The sequence below is a fragment of the Ovis aries genome, chromosome 25 (assembly GCF_016772045.2).
Source record: "Ovis aries strain OAR_USU_Benz2616 breed Rambouillet chromosome 25, ARS-UI_Ramb_v3.0, whole genome shotgun sequence".
NCBI lineage: Eukaryota > Metazoa > Chordata > Mammalia > Artiodactyla > Bovidae > Ovis > Ovis aries.
This window is the reverse complement of record NC_056078.1, coordinates 24,913,534-24,934,583: the sequence shown is the minus strand read 5'-3', so window position 1 is coordinate 24,934,583 and position 21,050 is coordinate 24,913,534. Positions and strand designations below refer to the sequence as shown.

General features: G+C 47.1%; 1 protein-coding gene across 3 annotated transcripts in view; it reads right to left on the bottom strand.

Annotated features, from left to right (window-relative positions):
* HK1 (hexokinase 1) overlaps positions 1 to 21,050 on the bottom strand; it is a 75,755-nt gene that overhangs the window by 31,247 nt on the left and 23,458 nt on the right. For all 3 annotated transcript variants that reach the window (XM_060406861.1, XM_015104404.3, XM_042240866.2), the window contains exons 3-7: positions 9,589 to 9,737; positions 3,868 to 3,987; positions 1,810 to 1,905; positions 1,119 to 1,218; positions 822 to 1,005 (exon numbers count right to left, since the gene is read on the bottom strand). In XM_060406861.1, coding sequence (XP_060262844.1) covers positions 822 to 1,005; positions 1,119 to 1,218; positions 1,810 to 1,905; positions 3,868 to 3,987; positions 9,589 to 9,737 — 649 coding nt within the window. The remainder of the gene's footprint in view (positions 1 to 821; positions 1,006 to 1,118; positions 1,219 to 1,809; positions 1,906 to 3,867; positions 3,988 to 9,588; positions 9,738 to 21,050) is intronic.

Sequence of the window (21,050 nt, the reverse complement as noted above, 5' to 3'; positions counted from 1 at the left end):
CCCACAGTCTGCACGACTCACATGGCTCCCGACCACTCCCCTGCATGACAGGTATTTGCAGATGTGACTTCCCTCCCCAAATGGACCTTAAGTTCCGGAAGGGAAGGTGCTACTCTGTATGCCTGGAGCCAAGCACTGAGCTGGCACATCTCAGGTGCTCCAGAAGTGTGTGCAGAATGAATGGACACTTGCTCACTCTCCCTGCTCGCCAGACACCCCACATGCTGAGTGGCCTCTCCCACCCTCAGCAGCAAACCCTACTGAGGACATCATACAGAAATGTTTTTAAACCTTAGCTTCAGGCTAATGCTTCTGTGCTTTTAATTTTTAAAACGTTTACAAGAACACAATCACAGTGTAATTAAACAGAAATTTGGGGGTGGAGTCGGGGGGGTAAACTGGGAGATTGAGATGGATGTATACATGTTATTACTATCTATAAAACAGATAACTAATAAGAACCTACTGTATAGCACAGGGAACTTTACTCAATACACTGACCTATATGGGAATAGAATCTAAAAAAGAGTGGATAAATGTATCAGTATAAGCGATTTGCTTTGTTGTATAGCAGAAACCAACACATTGTAAATCAATTATACTTCAACAAAAATTAATAAGGAGAAAATAATTTAAAATACGCTTTCAATGCTGCACACGCCACAGCTGTGTGTGTCTCCAAAAAAGTGAGCTAATATACACTTGATGGGTGATCCTTTTGTGATCACCTGGCTTCCTGCCCCTCTCATCAACCACCCCAAATCTCCCCTTAAGTGTCCTGTAGGTCCTCTATATGACTATTAAGAAAAGGTGGGACTCACAGCTGCTTCCCGGGGTTGAGCGACCCCCGGTCTATCTCCCGGTCGAACTCAGTGCGGATGTCCTCCAGGGCCCCGTCGTCCCCAAAGGCCCCCCACTCGGTGTTGATGCACATCCTCCCCTCGTCGCCCTCCACCAGGTCGATGTGCCTCAGCTCCTCCATGTAGCACGCGTTGGTGCCAGTACCTTGGAGAGAGAGAGGAGATCAGAAGCTGTGACCACACCACGTCATGAGAGAGACGGCAGCACCTGCTGGAAACACCGGCTTCAGGAAGGGACAAGGACAGGGTGGGCGTTACCAATGATGAGGCCGACTTCACACAGCTGGTCGTCGTAGCCACAGGTCATCATGGTCCCCACCGTGTCGTTCACCACAGCCACAATGTTGGCATCATAGTCCTGGAGGGAGAGAAGAGGGGTCACTGTCCACTCGCACGTGGAGCAGCGATCACCTGCCTTTAAGATGGCCTGGCTGGAGGGCTCCCACTTCATAGCCTCCGCTGCTTTCATCACTGCGGGCACTCAAATTCACCGGACTCAAGCCCAGTGATCACAGTATGGAGACAAAGAGGCGCCCTTCGTTATTTGGCTTATGATTCTTTTCAGTGTGGAGTTCACTTACAGAGCCACAGCCCTGTGTAAACCATCCCAATGCATCCATGTGCCTTCTGCATTTGCTGCAACCCTGGCACGCTGCATTCAATCACGCCAGCTCCCTGCACAGCTGCCCTCATGTCAAAAGGAGGCTAACCCCTGCCCAAGAGCTCGGCTCTTTGGTAGCACCTCGGACAGCTCTGCTTTGAACCAGCCCCAACCTTCCAGAGTGTGAGCTCTCACTGCTCACCTGCCTCGGTCTTCAAAGACCCGCACCCACCACACCACCGCCACAGGCCATGCACTACTGTCCCCCGAAAGAACCTTAGTCACACAGACTTCTCCCCACACTCCCCACCTCTAGGTGGTCAAGGCAAGTGGCTAGTGAGAAGTTACCCCACGCTTTTTGATGGCTTTGTCAAGCAGCTTCACCACATCAGTTCCCTCCACGCCGCTTGCTTTGAATCTCTTTGTCCAGGTGATCAGGATGGCCTGTACAGGAGAGCACAGAGGGGTCAGAAGAGGGCTAGGAGGCCTCCGCAACCTCCAGGTCCCTGGAGAGTCTGCTCAAGGACAGTGACTAAGCCGAGGCCCAGGGAGGGGAGACACATCACATCAGGTAACAGACCCAGACTCTTATCTCCTGCTTATCTATCCACACAATGGAGTTCTCTGGCAGCTGCCACAGGGAAAAAAACCCTGCAGCTCATACTCAAACATTGTCAGTGGCTGGCTAGTGGGTGGTGTCACACAGCATGCAGATCTAACTGGTGTCAACTGCACAGCCCGACTTCATTTAGAAAGAGAAATGCTGTTATTACCTGATCACCCTTCTGTATTTTCAAACCAGACCTTGGTTTCCATGGCCCATGGCCCCAAGGAACTTTCATCAGAGCCAAATTTCGAAGAGAAACAAAATGCTAAGATAATTCTTGGCTACTGTGCTTCTAAGAGCCAAGTCCTGAGCTTAAAGGATAACACTAACTGATTCATGCCTCTTCCACAAGTTTGGAATGTAAATCCCATTTGTAAGCGATGACTCTACAGTATAATCCATTTCCGTGTGTATATTTCTAGAGAAACACTAAGGACATATATCCAGTGGTTATTCACTTGAGACTATACAAGCATAGGAATTTCACATTTTGCTTTACACCTTTATATTATTTCAATAGTTTTACATATTGCTTCTGTATCTTTTTCTTTAAATCAAGGATCCAAGAAAAGAATATTGTTCTATGTGACTATTCTCCAAGTGCAGGAAGTCATTATAAATGCGGCTTGGTTAGGAAGAGCTGCTGTTTAGGCCTTGTTGTCTCCAGGGTGACACAGGGATGGGAAATGTCTACACTGGGCTGCCCTGCACTCCAAAAGCCGGGTAGCCTCCATGCAGGATGCATCAGGAAGGGTAGGCAGCAGCCTGCAGCTGACCGGGCATTCCAAAAGCCCCCAGACACTGTTATCACCCCTTTGACGCTCAGGCCCCTCAAAGCCTTGGAAAACACAGTGCTGTGGAAAGAACATGGATTGGAAATCAGGACATCAATCCTATCCCCACCACTTCTGTCCATTTCCTCGTGGGCAGTCTTCCCAACTCCTCTTATGGTGACTCTGTTCATCTGTCAAAAAAGGCAGCTGGTCTAGACACTCTTGAAGGTCCCAGGCAGCCTTGAGAGTGGGCTCAGGCCTCCAGATGGGTAATTAGATCCTGGGATCCACTGGCTTCCTAGCAGGCAGCATGCCCGGCTGAGCAAGCCCTCCCCAGAGAAGGGTCAAGGCTGGCAGGTGGGGGCCACACTTTTGGCTCTTTCTCTGCCAGGCACCATCTGCTCTGCTCTGCTCTGCTCTGCTCTGTGGGGCTCTTGTGCCCCCGAGGACATTCCCTATCCACTTCTGCAATGCCTTCTTTCTTGGAAGACAGCACCTCTGCCAGGCAGGCCATATCTGTGTGCAGCTTTCTCCCAGGGCCTAGCCCAACCCACAAGGATGGCACTTGGTCCACAGCCACTGATGAAAAAGCAAACAGCCAGCAGCCGCTTCATTCCCGGCCCATCTCCTGCCTCTTCCGGCGGGAACAGGGAAGTCTCACCCTGTCTTCTGCCTGGGGAGCGTGGCTGTCAAGCCTCAGCTCTCAAAAGCCAAGGGAAAACAGTACTGACAACGCTGCTCGTTAAAGGCCACTAACCCTACTTTCTTTTCTTTCACTTGCTTGAGTTTAAGAAATGGTTTTCTCTACCAAATGGCCACAAATACCATGATTTGTCATGAAAAATACACATATAACTAAAGCAACCGAAAAATAAACATGATTATCATGACCTTACACTCATTCTACAAATGCTTCTTAAAGAAAAAAAATCCAAGACACGCAGACCTTCCAGAGAAAGGAAAAGGGTTCCTTAGCATTTCCTCTCCGGGGTGTCTGGGAAGCCTGATAATCCCAGAACGTCTTACCTCGTCTATTCTGGATTGCCGACAAGGGAAAGAAAATGTGAATCCCACAGGTAATTTCTTGTCCTTGATTTTTTTTTTCTCCATGAAGTCTCCCAGGCACTCAGCGACGTGATCAAAAAGCTGGAGGAAGCACAAGAAAGCAGTTGGGAAGGAGAAAGAGGACTTAGCATTTCAGGTAAAATGTGAAGGATTCTCCGCCCAACACAGAAAGGAGCCTGGCTACCCTAGCTGCCCATCCCCAAGGCACCTGGTCGCCAGGTGGGGCTTTCCCTGGAGGTTCAGTGGTTAAGACTCCTCATGCTTCCACTGCAGGGGATGTGGGTTCAATCCCTTGTTAAGGAACTAAGATCATGTATGATGTGCAGCACAGAAAAAAAAAAAGGAAAAGAGAAGCCAATAAGTGCATGACTGGCAAAGAAGAGTCCCTTGAAAACAGCCTGCCTTGTGGGCCAGCACGGCTTAGGAAGCCTTTGTAAGCCTTCACGTGGCCTCTTGTGTATCACCTGGGTACTAAGATGTATCATCTGGGTATTTACGAAATGTGAAAATAAGAGAAAGACAGTTCATCCTCCACAACACACAGGCCCTGGACCGCCAGCAGCCACCCAGGCAGCATGGCCATCTGGCCCCTTCTCTCTAACTCCATCTCTCTCTCCCTCCCTCTGTCAGTTCCAGAAGCTCTGTGAGGCAATTCCCCAGCCTCCAGGCCACTTGAGTGATCTCACAATCTTCGAGTTATCCACTTTTTACTTTAACTCACGTTCCATATGCATGCAAAAAAAAGTGCTCGCGTCCTAAGTGTAGGGTTCATTGGATTCTCACAGGTGCGCCCAGACACCCTCCCGTGCAGTCACTGCTGCCACCCAAACTCACAAGGCCAATCGCAAGGCACTCGGACTTCCAACGCCCTCTGCATGGCTGTCTACTATGTATAAAAGGAACAGCAGCGTGCACTCCGTGGCGTCTGCCTTCTTCTCCTCTACACTATGTGTGTGGGCCATCCACGTAGTTGTGTGAGAACCAGTGCTGGTTCTCATTGCTGCATAGTATTCTATGGTGTGAATATACTACGATTTATTTAGTGAACTGCAATTTAAGTTCTACGACATGCTGTAGAACTTGCTGGCTCTACAACAAGTTGCCAGAATATGCATATGTCTCTTAGGATCCACTAGAAAGAAGTCAGAACACTGTTTCCCTAGCCTCTGTGTGAATGCTGTCAATGACGGCAAGCTCATCACCTCCTAGGCAACTTCTTGGATTTATCCAATATCTCCTTCTTTCTCTAAAGTATATCCAGAACTGAATATAGTATTTCACATGTGCTCCGATTAAAAAAAAAAAGCTTAGTTGAACTAAGAACCTCCCTTTCTCTTAGCTCTCTACCTCCATTAATATAACCAAACCATATATATGCTCTTTTGGCAACTATGCCACAGTCTAGGTAACCCCTCTGTTTTTTTCACGTGGCTGTCATCTAACACTAGGCCTCCCAAGTACATGGGATTGACACAGCTAATGGAGCTTCTTGAAGCCCAGAGAATGCAGCGTCTGCAGGGCCGAACCGCACAGTCACAGGAAGCAAACTCAGCCAAGGCAAGGCCAACTGCCTGAAGGCTTTCTCTGCAGGGTCCTTCCCCTCCCCATATTAAACTTATAGTTCTATTCAAACTTATAGTTTGATTTTAACAAATGTGTCGAGGAGAGAGCCCCACAGGAAAGAGGGGAGTCCATGGGGGTAGATCCCTCCCAAACGCCTGAGGAGGGGGCAGGTCCCCTCCCCTCTCCTTCTCTTCGCTCCTCATCTAAAGGGATTTCGGGGGAGACCTATACAGGGGAGGGGGCTGGTCCCCAGGCTGTGGGGGTGGTGCCTGGGATACAGGGCTATGGAGGAACAAGAACCCAGACCAGGGAGGAGTCGGGGAATGGCACAAGGACCATTTGCCAGAATACACAGCCTTCTGATTCCAGACTGAATTTACAGATAAAACACCAGACCACAAGCAGCACCCACTTCCTCTCCCCACTAGGGCTGTAGTTTGAAGGGAGAAGAGACAGTTTCACCAAAACCACGGTCTACTCACTCCGGGCCACTCTGTCAGAGCTCCCTGACAGATTGAGGGGACAGAGGAAACCAAAATAAAACGTCGGATAAATTGTGTAGGAGGAATCCAGGAAGGGCCCAGGCAGAGCTGGGCCAGGCATCACGGCTGCCCCCACAGCCACTCTGTAGAGTCTCCTTGGGAGGAGGCCAGAAGTCAATATTCCCATCCCCATCTCTCCCCAGACGTCCCTGACCCAGCTCTGCAGTCTGATCTTCCTGCCAAAGGAAAGGAAAACTTGTCAGTTCTGACTTGGGAGCCTCTGTCCCTGAGTCACTATTACTGAGGCCACGGTGACAGCGGCAACTCTGGCCAAGGAGACACATGACCACCTCCCCTGGGAGAACCCAGCTAAGCTTCCTGCGACCTACATTTCTGAGCGACGTAAGCCCATTACGAAGCCCGACAGCTTGCCCCACGTCATCTGCCGGAAGAAGCTCCCTCAGGGGAGCCGGCTGGGCGGAAGGCAGGCAGGCTGTGGGCAGGAAGAGGCAGGGAAGTGAGTTACACAGGGCTGTGGCGCTGGAAGCAGTCTCTGGATTGAAGTCACACACCCACCCCTTTGCACTTTGCTAAAAAGGAAATGCCATTTGTGGAATGCCCCAACGAAGCGGTGACAAGCCTGCTCAGAATAGACAGGAAGCTTCCCCCAGGCTACCTCGTGTCTAACCAACCAGAAAGGGAAGTTACCCAGCCTCTCTGCACTCAAAATTTTAGTGATTAAAAAACATTCTTTTTCTTTCCTGACAACATGCACATTTATTTAATTTAAATAAATTTAAGTCATTTATTTAGTATTCAAAACTCCCCAAGCTAAATAAGTGATGTCTTAAGAAGATCACAATTATGTTTCTGAAATTATTAACACTTAAAACTGTGCTGAAACTTTCAAGATACTTTGTGTTTCTGTGTGTGTTATGTGTGTGTGTGTAGAGCAAGAGAGAAAAAAGGGTAAAACAAATAGTTAATTGGGAAATCTGGATAAAGGATATAAAAAGCTCTTTGTGCCTATCTTAAAGTTTTTCTGAAAGTTTAAAATTATTTAGAGTAAAAGGTTTTAAAATCTATCAAAAATTCCTGCCTATGTTTGAACATGAGATCACAGCCCCAAGAATTCAGCACAGTTCACAGGCTGTGAGTTTGAGCTGCTTCATGGGCAAAATGGGGCCCTTTGTGGACTAGGGTATTCTATAGGTCAACAAGAGATATCAGAAAAATGGGCCACCAATATTTATTGCTAACCTCACACCAAACTTCTAGACGAGAGGTTGCCGCTTCATTCCTATTTTTCAACTGCCAACCTTCCTCCTTGCCCACACATTTCTACACTATCAAAAAATTTTAGTAAAAATACTAACTAATTTATTAATTAATTAAAAACAAAGACCCAGTCTAACAGTGCCCCACATTGCTAAAACTGTCACATCTGGAGCCAGACTGCCCAGGTTCAAATCCCAGCTTTATCACTTATGTGCTGTGTGACCCAAGGGGCTGATCACTTAACAGCTGAACCTCAATTTTCTCATCTGTGAAACAGGAATAATATCTACCCACAGAGCTGTAATGATGATTAAATGAGTTAATCTGTATAAAGGGCTTATATCAGTGACATACATAACAAGTTCTATGCAAGTATTTGCTCTAATAATATAACATCATCATTATCCTCATCAACATCAACATCTTTTCTTTGCAAACTGCTTGAAAGGGGCAGCTGCAGAAACAGCTGGAAACAAAGTAATTTTGGAGCTGGGAAGAAGGGGACAGAGGCTGGGATAGACAAGGTCCTGGGGGCAGCAATTAGAAGAGTCATTAGCTTCGGAACTCTGAAACAATTAATATTCATGATGTGTGAGAAAGCATGATACACAACTGTATGATCTTAATTACACAAAAATGGATGCTTAGTTGTGTAAATACACAAATGAAACCTAGAAGGACACATCAAATGGTCAACTGCTCATGATTTTGGATGACTATGTCTTCTGCTTCTTGTGTTTTTTGGTTTCCTAGTATGCACATGTTAACTTTTAAGAAATAAACGTTTTTCTAAAAATCTTTAAAAAAAAGAGTCACGGCAGAAGTGATGCAGCAAGCGTGCACCTGAAGGAGGGCATCCCCTCAATTTACAAACCCTGCTCCTAAAAAGTTAAGCCAAGACTCACAGGAATGTCCACGGCATGGGGGGCAAGTCCCAAAGGTGAAGGCAGGAGGCAGAGGTGGCTCCTCCCAAGGGCCATGGGGAAGAGTGACTAATCAGTGTTTGTTGGCAAATAGAAGGAGCAAGATGCCAACTGGAGGCTGCTGGCCACCTGCAGAAAGGAGCAATGTGGCGAGCACTGGGCAGGGTGAGGAGACCCACTCGCTGGCAGCCTTCATGCACACACTGAATGAATGAGCCAATCTCTGCAGCCCTGTTATGGAGGGACAGCAGAGAGACCTCCAGGCAGGGGCATCCTATGAGCGATGCACCCGTTTCAGTGGCTGATAAAAAAGTGGCCTAAGGACAGTGTCCCCATCAATGCTCACAGTCTGAAAAGCTCTGAACACAACCCCTGCCCCTCCTCAGCAGCAGGTGAAAGACCAGGATTAGCCCTTTTCTCTGGTAGAAGGAAAAGGTGGAGTTTGCATTAGGTCCCAGCCACAGGAATTTAAGAACAAAGAGGAGTCAAGAGAAGGCGCTGGGCTTCATCCCAAAGTCCAGCCCAGAGCCATTAGGTTTTCTGCAGAACTTAGTCATGAACCTTGCTGTGAACACACCCTCCCTAAAACAAATATTTGGCAAGCTCTGAATAATACATATCCTGACAACAGCCATGACTTAGGAGGCGAGCTCTAAACGGGAGGGGAGGGGTCAGAACATCTGCAGGAGAGGGGGAGGAGCAGAACAGGACCAGAAATGACTGCAAGCCTGCCAAGGGCTGCCCACAACCTGATCACAGGGTCCTCAGTGAGCCTGCAGCCTACCACCCACCACAACCAGATGGGGAAGCAGGAGGGTGGTCAGGCCCTCCTGAGCATGCGCATGGCCTCGGCCAGCAAATGAAGGCAGCCCTTCCATTGGCAGGGGTTACAAGTGTGAGAGGAAGGGATGGTGACTTTCCAGGCAAGGCCCTGCCCTCGCTGCTTTCCATGCCAAGGTCTCGTAGGAGACTATTCAGCTGGGAAGCCAGGAGCCCTTTAGAATAGTCCTGGGGCTCTGAACTCAGATTCCTGCTGTCCCACAAGGTGACAGCCACAACTGACGAGGCCGAGGCCATGGGGGAACTGGGTGAGGAGGACAGTGACTTGGAAGAAGGGCTTTCACCCAAGGGCTCTGCGCTCCCTCTTCTGGGGAACCACCCCAGGATCCTTAGGGAATGAATGCATTTACCTGCTGGGCCTCCTCTTTACACCCCTCACCTGAAAGGCCCAGCAGCTGAAAGGACCAATAGCCCCCTCCCATCCTCCAGCTCATTCACACAGTGAGGATTCCACCCGGGAGTCCTTCTCTATGCATGCCTATGATGGACTCGCCCAGGGGCTCGGCCCACCGCTGCTCTGGGGCTGGTTCCTGGGGGTACCCTGCAGCCTGAGGCTTAGGCCACAGGGGCTAGTCAGAAGGGAAGTAGAGACCCACCTGGCTTCCACTGCCATGCATGATGTTCTCTGGGGTGTCATAAACCTCAGACTCCATATGAACAGCCTGGTTCTGCTCATGATTCACCTGCACCCGCAGAATTCGAAAGGAAGACCCACCAAGATCCAGGGCGATGAAATCTCCTTTTTCTGTTAGGGAGACAATAACATCACATCAGACTCAAGTGCCTGGGAAGGCTGCACGCTTCACCCACTTCTCAGCAGGGTCTGGCCCCACTTCACAGTGCTTTTGGCCACAAAACAGGAGTCATGAAGACTCCATCACACTACAGCCCCACCTGGAAGAGTGGGCAAGAGAAGCCCTCTCCTAGCCGGGCGTCCCTAGGCAGACAGCTTCACACAGTTCCGTTCAGTCCCAACTGCAGAATGAAAGTATGGACTTCATTAAAGTACCAACCATCGTTCTCCAAGTCTTTACCCCTTCTCACAAATGGCTATGCTATCCATAAGGTAAAAATAAAAACAGCATTTCAACTCAGAGCAAACCCTGCATCTGAGGTCTATTCCATGCCTTGAGTTCCTTCCCCATCAGCTGAGACACCAATTCCAGCTAGTCCATACCTCCACTGATTCCCCAGGGGATTTTTTTTTTTTAATTGTAGTAAAATATACATAACATAAAATTTTCCGCTGCAACCATTTCTCAGTGTACAGCCCACTGACATTAAAAATGTTCACAATGTTACACAACTACCACCACCATCCTCAGAAATTTCCATCATCCCAAACAGAACCTCTATAACCAGTAAGCAGTAATTCCTCATTTCCCCTGTCCCCAGCCCCAGGCAAACACTATTCTACTTTTTACTTCTATGAATTTGCCTGTTCTAGATATTTCTCATAAACAAAATCATACAGTATCTGTCCTTTAGTGTCTGGCTTATTTCGCATTGTATCAAGTCTCCAGGGTTGATCCATGTTATAGCCTATATCAGTAGTTCACTGTTTTCAGGCTGGGTGATATTTCCTTGTATGTATATCCATTCATCAGATACTGGACACTCCTGTTGTTTCTGCCCAGGGGATGTTTTTAACAGAAGTCCCTCCTGGTCACACAAGAGTAAACTGGCTTGAACCACTTTTATTCCTCGCGACCAATGTGAGCAGTGATTGGGGTGGACCTCAGTGGGTTAGAGAAAGACAACAGGCTTGTGTGTCAAGACCACCACAGAGCACCAGTGGAGGTGGCTGTGATGAGAAACCAAACCACTAAGCCTCCACCCAGCATCCTCTATCCCAGGTCCCCTCCAAAATCAATGAAAATCTGTTCATTTTACTTCTGATGCTACATTATCACTGTCTCACCATCACCTTACTTTCTTGATGATGACTTTTGAAGCATAAGAGTTTATAATTTTGATAAAGTGCGACTTATCTTTTTTCTTCTGTGGCTAATGCTTTTGGGGTCATATCTAAAAATCCATTGCCAAATTCAAGGTCACAAAGATTCATACCTATGCTTCCTTCTAAGAGTTTTACAGTTTTAGTTCTTACATTGAGGTATTTGGTCCATTTTGAGTTAATCTGTGTATATGGTCTGAAGTAGAGGTTCAGCTTCCTTCTTTGGCACATGGACGGTTGTTGCTTAGTTGCTGAGTCGTGTTTTTTGTGATCCAATGGACTATAACCCCCCAAGTTCTTCTGTCCATGGATTTCCCAGGCAAGAATACTGGAGTGGGTTGCCATTTCCTTCTCCAGAGGATCCTCCCGACCCAGGGATGGAACCCATGTCTCCTATGTCTCCTGCACTGACAGGCAGATTCTTTACCAGGCAGGCACTGTCAAATAGCAACACCATTTGCTAAACAGACTATTCTTTCCCTCACTGAAAAGTCTTGACACCCTTGTAAAAAATCAAGTGACCATAAATATGGATTTATTTCTGAACTCCCAATTCCTTTTTTCCCCCCCGTTTTGAGATGTAATTGACATAGTGAACACTCAATTCTGATTCACTGATCTGTATATCTATCCTAACAGCAGTACCACACCGACCTGACTGCTTCCGAATATCTGAAACTGGGAAGTGAAAGTCCTCCAACCCTGTTCTTTTGCAACATTGTTTTCACTATTTTGAGCCCCTTGAAGTTTTTATTTTTTTTATGTAATGGATTGTTGTTTTTTTTTTAACTTCTTTTTTATAAACTGACACCCTCTTTGTATTTGATTCCAGCAAACTTTAGGTTCTGACACACTGCTCTATTTCTGGAACTTAGAATGGTTGTTTGGCATATAATATGAACACAACCAATATTAATAGTTGAATTAATGAGGGTGGCAAAGGAATTGAGGAATAAACCAAAGACATTTACAACTGAATTTCTGTTCTTATCCTCTCAAGCTCTTTGAGGGAAAAACTACAACTTAGGATTCTTTACATCTGCCCTTGGTACCCAGGGTAGTTCAATAAGTGCTTGGTAGCTGCTTGATCACAAGGGTTGGTGGCCCATTCATTCATTCAAGGAAGTTTGGCTTCTTGTTCATTACACAGGAAGCAGTTACACCACTGATTGGTTGTTTGTTTTCTTAGCAACAGCTTTATAGGAAATAATTAAAATATCACATTTGATTTTATTTTTATTATTTGGCCGTGCCACATGGCTCAAGGGGGCGTGGGCATCAAACCCATGCCCCCTGCAATAAAAGAGTGAAGTCCTAACTGCACCACTGGACTACCAAGGAAGTCTGCACCTATCACATTCTAAAGTGTACAGTTTGGTGAGTTTTAGTATATTTACATCACCACTATCTAATTACAGAAATTTTTCATCATCCACAAAAGAAACTCTATACCCATTAGCAGTCACTCCCCATTTCCTCCCAAACCGCCTCATCCACTAACAGCCACTAATTCACTGTCTGTCTCAAGAGATTTCCCTATTCTGGACATTTCATTACAATGGACACATACAATACGTGGTCCTCTGTGGCTGACTTCTTTCATGTACCATAATGCTTTCAAGGTTCACCTGCATTGAAGCATATACCAGTACCTCATTCCTTTCTGTGACAGGTTACATTCCACAGTATGGATATACCACATGATGTTGCTGTTTTAAAACTGCTTCTGTGATCACAACAAACTGTGGAAAATTCTTAAAGAGACTGGAATATCAGATCACCCTACCTGCCTCCTGAGAAACCTGTATGCAAGTCAAGAAGTAACAGTTAGGACCAGGCATGGAAAAATGGACTGGTTCAAAATTGGGAAAGGAGTATGTCAAGGTTACTTGTCACCCTGCTTATTTAACTTGAATGCAGAGTACATCAAGCAAAATGCCAGGCTGGATGAATCACAAGCTGGAAACAAGATTGTCAGGAGAAATGTCAATAATCTCAGATATGCACATGATACCACCCTAAATGGTACAAAGCAAAGAAGAACTAAAAAGCCTCTTGATGAAGGTGAAAGAGCAGAGTGAAAAAGTTGGCTTAAAACCCAATGTTCAAAAAACTAAGATCACAGCATCCAGCCCCAACACTTCCTGGCAAATAGATACAGAAAAAATGGAAACCAAGACAGACTTTATTTTCTTGGGCTTCAAAATCACTGCAGATGGTGACTGCACCCATGAAATTAAGAGGCTAGCTCCTTGAAAGAAAAGCTATGACAAACCTAGACAGTATATTAAAAAGCAGAGACATCGCTTTGCCAACAAAGGTCTGTATAGTTCAAGCTATGGTTTTTACAGTAGTCATGTACAAGATGTGAGAGCTGGACCATAAAGAAGGCTGAGCACTGAAGAATTTTTGCTTTCGAACTGTGGTGCTGGAGAAGACTCTTTGATCCCTTGGACATCAAGGAGATCAAGCCAGTCAGTCCTAGAGGAAATCAACCCTGAATGTTCAGGAAGGACTGATGCTGAAGCGCCAACATTGTGGCCACTTGATGTGAAGAGCCAACCCATTGGAAAAGACCCTGGTGCTGGGAAAGACTGAGCGCAGGAGAAGGGGGCGACAGAGGACGAGATGGTTGGATGGCATCAGAGACTCAATGACATGAGCTTGAGCAATCTCTGGGAGATAGTGAAGGACAGGGAAGTCTGGCGTGCTGCAGTCCATCAGTCAGAGTTGGACACAACTTAGCAACTGAGCAACAATGGTCCAAAGGAAAGAAGCCAAGTGGGAATGCTAGGAAGAAGGTGTCTCAGCTTTGTGAGAAATTCTGACCCTGATGTCATAGGTCATTCAAATTAGTTTTGGGTTTTCCCTGAGTTCTCATCAGAATCCTAATCCCTTACACTACTACTGGGTAAAAAAAAAATAGATGTGATATGAGAGGGTTCCTTCTCAGGAGAATGAATTACTAGAACATCAGAAACACTTAACTTTACTATCATTCATTAAGCCTTTCTGTTCTCCAATTGCTAAGTACTTCTTCTGGCTCATTTTACTTCTAACCCCTCTCCACTCTATGAAGTAGGTACTATTATGATCCCCATTCTGCAGATGAGCAAGTAAAGTCTAGGAGGGGTTAGGGAACTTGCCCAAGCACACAGCCAGTAATTGACAGAGCCAGAATTTGAATCCAAAGCCCAAATTCATAGCCATTGGATACAACTGCCTCTTAGACAGACCTCAGGAACAAGGATCCCCAGAGAGGGCATTAGAGTGAGATCAGCACATCAGGAATGGCTACATCTCTCTAAAAACCACTTGTGTACAGGGAAATAACACACGCAAAAGCGGACACTGTGCTAGGATGAAAATATGGGAGCTTTTCCTTGCTAACATTTTTATTTAATTAATTCATTTACTGTTCAGTCAGTAAAGAATTTGCCTGTAGTGCAGGAGACCCAGGTTCGATCCCTGAGTTGGGAAGATCCCCTGGAGAAGGAAATGGCAACCCACTCCAGTATCCTTGCTTGGAAAATCTCATGGATAGAGGAACCTGGTGGATTGCAGTCCATGGGGTCGCAAAGAGTTGGGCACGACTGAGGGACTAACACACACACACACACACACACACACACACACACACACACACACACACTGTTTTAATTTAAAAAAAAAAACCAAACAGTTATTTATTTCATGTTTTGCACTGGCTTTCATCATAACTTTAAAAAATAGCTTGAGAAATCTTGATAAATCAATCAGGTCAAAAGTCTCATCTTCAGTTGAATCAAGGGACTAAGTAAAAGCAGGCTCTTATGCTCAAGTTCCACGTGATGGTAGGGGATCTCTTGCTTATTGGTGTCATTATCAACACACAACAGGAAGGAATCAGGTTTCAGGCAGCACCCCTGAAGCCCCAGCTCTCAAGTTTTCAAGCAGGATAAGTTTAAATGATCTCATCTGCCTCTAGGTCAGGGAAGAACCTGGCCTTAGGGTGCATGGGGCCGGCCCACACTTCTGCAGCTCTGTAAGACCCCTGCCCCGTCCCAGCCTCCCACCACAGTCTGTCCACCCCATTTCTCCTTTTTCTTTCTTTTTTTTTTTTTTTTTAACAAACACAGGTCAATAGGGTTTCAGGGAGTTAGGGGCAGAGAAGGAGAAAAGTTAGCCTTGAGATGATTTGTGAAGGGGCCTTTCCCTGAAGGCATTTTACGGTCGCTGTTAAGCCCAATGCAGCCCCTGATCCTTTCCTGAGCAGTGACCCTGATTCCAGGGTGTGTTTGTGCTTGCTAAAAGAAATGGCAGTTGGCATCTCTTCTGTAAATCACATTTGCAGCTCAGGAAATATGGGACAAATATTAACCCGCCTCCTCAATCTATGGATAAGGCAGCTCCAACCAAACCTGCTGAATGACTTGCTCATGGTCACACCTGTGGCAAGGCCAGGGCCCTTCCCTTTCCTTAGTCACTCATATACTTGCAAATACTGGGATGCTCATTCATACACACACACACACACATATACACATAAAGTTTTATCTTCCTCGTCTGGGTGATGAGCAATTCGAAGGCAAGGGCAATTTAGCATGCTTACTTCCTTCTCCCTAGTACTGAGTCCCACATACAGTAGGCAAATCAGAAAGTGTTTGCAGCTAGTTCAGTTAGAACACCTGGGTTAAATGCATGGTCTGTTCAGCCCTATCCTCTGCCAGGCAAAGGACACCAAGGACTGACTTCTGGCAAGGTGTCCAGAAAGCTTTGTTTGCTGTCTGGTGTCTCTTTAGATAACCACCCTTCCCGTTTTGTCATCTGAATTGGGGGTGGGGTTGACCGCCTGTTCCATGTGACCCAAGAGCATCCAGAGTCCCCAGCTTCGGCCAATGTGATTGGTTCAGGGTGGGCACGTGACCCACATCAGCCAATCACCACCTTCTCCAAGACCACCCCGGGACCTCTAGTTTGGAGATGAGGTGTCAGCTACAGCTGCTGGGGCTATCTCTGCCCCCATAAGGGAGAGGCAGCCTACGAATGAAGCCTTGGTTAAGAGACAGATGAGGCCTGGGTTACAGGAGCCAACCTACAACTACATTTTCCATTATGTGAACCTAGAATTCCCTTTCTTGCTTATACAACTTTGAGTTAGATTTCTTTCAGTTATAAGCAGAGGCTGCTGGGTTCAATATTCTTTACTAGGCAATGGGTGCTCCAAATACCAACTTGCCCTCCATAAAGGATGTATCCTCCCCTTTATCTCAGTTGGTCCCCCCATTCAGAGCTGTGGTATTCAATCACCCAGCTGCAGAGGAACCAGAGCTGTAGTCTGTGGGCTCATCCACAATTATGAGGGGTACTGGGGTGGGGGTGAGACAGCCTGCCTTTGCTTCCCCCCTTTTTTTGTCTCCTCCCTCCCATAACATCACAGGGATGCTGGTGAATTCTGAAAAGCTCTGACATTTTCCTCCAGGGCGAGACCTCTACCTTTAGGTCTGATGGGTAGGGGGCCTTTGGCCACATCAGATGGGAAGGCCTTCCAAAGTTGAGAAATTCTTCCAAAGAATTCTTTGTTGTTGTTTAGTTGCTAAGCTGTGCCTGATTCTTTTGTGACCCCATGGACTGTAGCCTGCCAGGCTCCTCTTTCCATAGGATTTCCCAGGCAAGAATCCTGGAATGGGTTGCCATTTCCTTCTCCAGGGGATCTTCCTGACCCAGGGATCGAACCCACGTCTCCTGCATTGGCAGGCAGATTCTTTACCACGGAGCCACCAGGGACGCTCATTAAGAATTCTTAGAAAGTCATTTATTAAGTTATAATGATGACCAGCAGAACAATGACTCTCTGTAACTCTCATGGTGGTTTGCAGTTTCCAAAGCACTTTGATCCTTCTGACAGCCTTTCGAGGCAGGCACAGCAGGACTACCACACCCATTTTACAGATGAGGAAATGGAGGCTTATAGCAGTTAAGTGACTTCTCCAAGATCACACAGATAATAAGCAGCAGAGCCGGAGATTAATCCAGTGGTCTGAAACTCTATTTTCCCCTTCAGTTTCAAGTTCGGTCTCCTTGCAGCAGCTGACTTCCTTTCTTACTTCCTCTTCAAATCTTTGGCTTCAACCTTCCTGCCTGCTGCTGCCGAGACTTCACCCTACATTTCCCATTTCCACTGAAGCCAAGAAGAAGTGCTCTTCTATAGAAGGCTCATTAAACAAAGCATCTGAAGGGCCCCTGGCAACTCTCCACTTTCTAATGACAGCCATTATTACCAGCAAATAATGGCAAACAAACACTGAAACAGATGTCTCTCTTGAGTCCAGACCTGTGCTGGAATACAGGGCAAACAAAACTCAGCGCTCATGAGCTGCCTCCCGTTGCCTGCTCCATGCATTAATCCTGTACACAAGACACAAAGCCTCCTGTCTGCAATCCTGCTAGCCAATGAGAGTTCACACCTTCATCAGAAACCCAACTGGAATGCTAGGCATTTCGGAGATTTCATCAAATGAGAGAATTTCTGAGATAATCCAACCATCTTCCCACATAAGGACAGAGAAAGGTAAGTAAACAGCCCAAATGCAGTGAGAAAGGAAACGTTTTCCTTCCTTTGGCTGGAAAGCAGTGTATCTTAAGCCCCACCAATTTAACTGTGAGTGTGCTAAGTCGCTCCAGTCACGCCTGACTCTGTGACCCTAGGGACTGTAGCCCGCCAGACTCCTTTGTACGTGGGATTCTCCAGGCAAGAATACTGGAGTAGGTTGCCATGTCCTCCCTCCAGGGGATCTTCCTGACCCCGGGATCTTATATCTCCTGCACTGGCAGGTGTGTTCTTTACCACCAGCGCCACCTGGGAAGTCCAGGAAGAAGTGTGTTAGTCGTCCAGTCGTGTCTGACTCTGCGACCCCATGGACTGTAGCCTTCCAGGCTCCTCTATCCATGGGATTTCCCAGGCAAGAATACTGGACTGGGTTACCATTCCCTTCTCCAGGGGTTCTTCCTGCCCCAGGGATCAAACCCGGGTCTCCCATATTACAGGCAGATTCTTTACCACCTGAGCTACCAGGGGAAGCCCAGGACCACACCTCAAATCAAACATTCTAAACTTATCCTCTGGGTGAAGAGCACACTAAGGAACCACATGGCGGAAACAAGGAAATCTTCAACTCAATTTACCCTCAAGAAGCTTACAATCTAATTGATATTTACAATATCCTGAGTGATAAATGACAAGATGAGAAAAAAAGGGGACGTTTCCCAAGTGAGAATCAAAGTCGGGCAGGCCTTCTGACAGAAGCTGGATACAGATGGGCAGCTATCCCCAGAAACCGGGCACCTTTGAACAAGGGTTTCTGTTTAGCCAAGTCACCAGCATAAAAAGGCTTCAGTATCTTCCTCCTTTATGTATTATTCATATCTTTCCCATTGCAAAAAGGATATGCAGCAGCTAAAAGCCACTTTAGGGTTTTGCATCTTTTTTTAACCTAATGTATAGATTACTTGAGAACAATTAATGAAAAAGCACTGCCCATTAAAATCGTCAAAAGGGGGGAAATTAACAAAAATGGGCTGATAACATTTTCCAAAAAAATCAATACAGTTTCAAAAGCCAACAGTTTTCAGTAATCCAGTCATCAGGGTCAAGGTCAGCAGGAAAGGAAAGGTTTGCTTCTCCCTCTGACTTGGAAGTCACATCACCGCTTGACGGGCAGGGGCAGCTCTCCACTGCAGTGACTCCAATTTATCCTTTGGTGGTTTGGGATTACCACTAATTCTGTCACTGACTAATTATACAGGTGAAGCAGTAATTAACATCTCAAAAAGAGACTAGCACCATGGTTTACAATGAAGGAGACCCACATTCTGGCTCCTCCAAGGGACCTCGTGGTTGGAGGCACTTCCATCAAAAAGTGGCAGGGACTGGACTGGTGCCCAAGGCCTTGGCATCAATATCAGTGCCTATGTGGGGCTGGAGGGACCATTCCAGGAGGAGTGTGGGCCCCTGGACACCTGACTTGAGCCCACCCATGAATATTAGGAACAATCAGAGAGAGAAGAGCTACACAGTATTTTATGGTTGCACAGTATCCCCACCAAAAGGCACAGAAGTCCTAACCCTGGGTACCTGTAAATGTGGCCTTATTTGGAAAAGGGTCTTTTTAGATGATGTAATCGGATGAAGAGGCGGTCATGAGTGTGGGTTCTAGTCCGACTGGCATCCTTACTAGAGGAAAATGCCACATGACGACAGAGGCTGAGAGTGGAGAGATGCAGGTGCGTGTCAAGGAACGTCAGGGGCTGCCAGCCACCTCCAGAAGCCAGCAAGGGGCAAGGAAAGACTTAACCCAGCGTCTCGGAAGGGGCACGGCCCCACCGACACCTTGATTTTGGACTTCAAGCTTCCAGAACTGTGAGACAATCACTCTCATTTAAAGCCACGCGGTTCATGGGACTTCATTACAGCAGCCTTGGAAACTAACACAGAGCGGAAGAAACAGTCCCCAGGGAGGGCCGAGGGAGGCGGAGCTGGGGAAGGGCTAGCCCTGCAGGCCAGGGGAGCCAGGGCCTCAGGGTGGGTCCTGGGGGCTCAGGGCTTTGGCGTCTCCCCTTCCTCCTCCTCCTGCTCTCAGCACGGCTCTGTGCTCCCGAGGGACCCTGAACATTCGGGCCCACTCACTTCTTTTCACACTGGACACGAGAGAGGCTCAGAAGGAGGCATGGGGCCCAGGCTGCTGGCTCCAGTTCCACAAACTCTAGGACAGCATTTCCCAACACGGGCGTAATCACCACATACATCATCACATTTAAGACACCACTGATTGTGGACACGTCGTTATTTTATGTAATTCGAAGAGAGAAAAAAGTGCTGCTCACAGTAATTTAAAGAGGCAACTACTGCACAGTGCACTGCTGATTTCAGAGGACTCGACAACAAAGATGAAAATAGGGTCTCGGAATAGATGAAATATAGTAGTAAATACTGGGGGAAAGAGCAAACAGGTTTGGGGAAAAGGCAGGTAGCCGGGTTTAATAGTTTTCTCTCCTGCAGGACTGCTCAGGGCCTTTAGCACCCTGGTATCTGCTTCCAATCTCTTCTTTTGTTTTCTTTTTGATTTTCCATGCCACGTAACATATGGGATCTTAGTTCCGACCAGGGATCAAATCCACGCCCCCTGCGCTGGAAGCACAGAGTCCTAACCTCGGGACTATCAAGTCCCTGCTCTGGATCTCTAAGAGGGATCTTTGGAAATATTGTTTTTCCCAAATAAGAATGCATGTGGAGCCCTGTTTTCAAACGGCTAGATTATTACTGTATCTGGATCACACTTTGAGTCCCTCAGCCCTAAAAATGTGAAGGTATGAGGCAAGGCACCCCCTGCTGTCACACGGGCCACGGAAGGGAAGCTGGGTTGCAGGCAGCTTTCAGGAGGAAAGGGAAGGAACCTCTCATGGGACATGCCAGCACAGGGCCAGTCACACAAGATCAGGGGTCCCCCAAGCATCAGGCATCCTTCTGAGTTATCTAAGCAAAGCCAGAGCGGGGGCCCTGGGGGGACGCGCCTCTATCTTATCTCCCTTTCCCCCTTCTCTCAGCGGACAGCAGGCAGAGCCACATGCAGAATTCAACTAACCTGGTAAAGACACAAATGCTTCTGGACACGGGTGCCATTCGGGGTTGGGAAAAGTAGGAGCAAACTACAAAGCCAGAGATATGAGAAAAAAAACCCAGGGGACACTGTGGTCTGGTCACTCTGACGGCCAGAGTCTCCTCGGTAGTCATAAAAGAGCCTAAACTGCTGGTGAGCAAGACCTCAAGGAAAACAAGAGGATAAAAGTGGGGTAGATTTTAAAAAGTCGGGAAACGTGAGAAATACAAATACCAGTGTGTGTGCGTGAAGTAAACCCCACCTGTGGCCATAAGGCACACAAGAGCACCCGCCCTTCCATGGTGTCCCAGTCTGCTCAGGACTTTAAAGGCCAGCTGCTGGCACAAAAGGACCTTCCCACCACGCCCAGTCACTCCAACACGCAGTGCACCTGCCCGTCTTTCATAAACATCAGCTGAAACAGCTGCAGTTTTCCTGATGGCCATTTTGAAGGCTGCATATCAGA